Below are 1,688 nucleotides of genomic sequence, written 5' to 3' on the forward strand. Positions count from 1 at the left end.
GCAGCAGCAGCGGTGCCTGTCCCGCAGTAATTTGTCTGCTGGTCGCTGTAACGGAGTCGGACATGGAGCTGAGCCCCCTCCCAGGCGTCCCGGTGGGCAGCGGCAGCCCTGGTGCAGAGGCGAGGGCTCTGGGCGGCAGAAGGGCAGCGTTTTCTGCCGAACTGCCTGTCAAATTTTGGTCAAAACAGTTGAATCCGGGACGTTCTGCTTTTGTCCCCATCTTCCTGGCAGGATTCGAGGTGGTTTTGGTTCGGCGCAGTAGCTGCAGGTCCGGAAGAGGTTTAAGAAAATAATTTTTCACTGCAGCCTGCGTGTGTTTGCTGTGTCACAGGAGGGTTCAGGAGCCCAGGCAAGGCGCTGGCCCCAGCCAGGCCACTTGTTGATGTGGGGCCTCTTTAACCAGGCAAGGTGGGGAAAAAGAGCACTCAGGAAGGAAGCTGAGCAGCAAACAGCCTGGTCTTGTCTGGGTCTGTGCTCCTCGGCTTCAGCCAGGCATGAGCTCAGACCTGTGGACTCCATTTTGATGAGAAAATACAGAGACTGTAAAAATAAACAGTCTCATCCGCCTTCCTCCTCCTCTTGCTGAACTTTGAAGAGCTTTTCCTGTCTGGGCTGTCCCTGAAATGGCCGCACTTGCCAGGAGCTGAGGCGTAAATCAGCAGGGGAGCGGACGGAAGATGGGCTGTGTTCTCCAGAACTTGTCTGGGCAAGAGCCTGTAAAGGGGTGGGGGGAAAATCTCATTTTGAGCACGTTCTGCTCAATGTGACTTTGAGGCTGCCGTGAAAAGGCAGAACCAGCTGGTGAGGGTGACCTTATCTTGGTAAGGACAGCAGCCTCTGAACCGTAGATACGGAAATGCCTGCTGATAGCGGTTACTGCGGGACCTCGGTGAGGCAACAGGGTGAACTCACTCGGGCTGCCCTGTTTGTGCGAAGCTGCGTGGAAAAATGGGAGCTGAAAAAAAGACAGTGAAAAACCTCTAAAGGCAGAAGTTCCATCTTCTGTTCTGGGCGTTGCTGCTGTTTGTGGTCTCGGAGCAGAGCGGGCTGTCCCACTGCCAGGGTGGGGGGACACTGCGCACAGTTTAGGGGGAAAATTTGGGCTCCTCCTGGAGCGGGAGGTTTGTTCAGGAGGTTCGGTTTGTTCAGCAGTTCCCAAACTGCTGGGAAGGGCGGAAGTAGGAGCTGGTGTGTCCTGGTGTGTTAATTATCGCATCAATTAACCCTGGGGTCTCGCGTCCTCTGCCTCAGTGCTCCTGCAGACAGCCTGCCGCCTCTGCAGTGTGCAGCACTCTGCGGTGCTTGCTTCTCTCTCCAGCCTCCTCCCTAGTCCTGTTTGCGCTGATTATTTCAGCCTTATTGAGGCTGTTCTCCAGTCACACGTGATTTTACAGATCTTTGGAAGAAAACACAAAGCATTCAAATTGTTGATGGGTTTTGGTAAAATCACTATTAAACCCGGCGGCAAAACTTTCTTTCTGTCCCAAAGGTGGTTTTGTGCAGCAGGGACCTGGAGTTTGGCTGTGTCATGGCGACGGTGATCACCGACAAGCTTAGCCGCCTCTTCATGAATGCCCCTCAGCTGCTGGCCCCCCTCTCTCCCGCCACCGTCAGCAGTTCAGAGGTGCCGAAGGTCTTCTGGAAGCCCTACATCCACAGCGGCTACCGGCCGGTGCAGCAGACCTGGT

General features: G+C 55.0%; 1 protein-coding gene across 1 annotated transcript in view; it reads left to right on the forward strand.

Annotated features, from left to right (window-relative positions):
* The first annotated feature begins 1,528 nt into the window (after nucleotides 1-1,528).
* The window catches only part of PAQR7 (progestin and adipoQ receptor family member VII), a 1,314-nt gene continuing 1,154 nt past the window's right edge, over nucleotides 1,529-1,688 (forward strand). The window contains exon 1 of the mRNA XM_010140669.1: nucleotides 1,529-1,687. Coding sequence (XP_010138971.1) covers nucleotides 1,529-1,687 — 159 coding nt within the window. The remainder of the gene's footprint in view (nucleotide 1,688) is intronic.

Source organism: Buceros rhinoceros, unplaced genomic scaffold, assembly GCF_000710305.1.
Source record: "Buceros rhinoceros silvestris isolate BGI_N320 unplaced genomic scaffold, ASM71030v1 scaffold16197, whole genome shotgun sequence".
NCBI lineage: Eukaryota > Metazoa > Chordata > Aves > Bucerotiformes > Bucerotidae > Buceros > Buceros rhinoceros.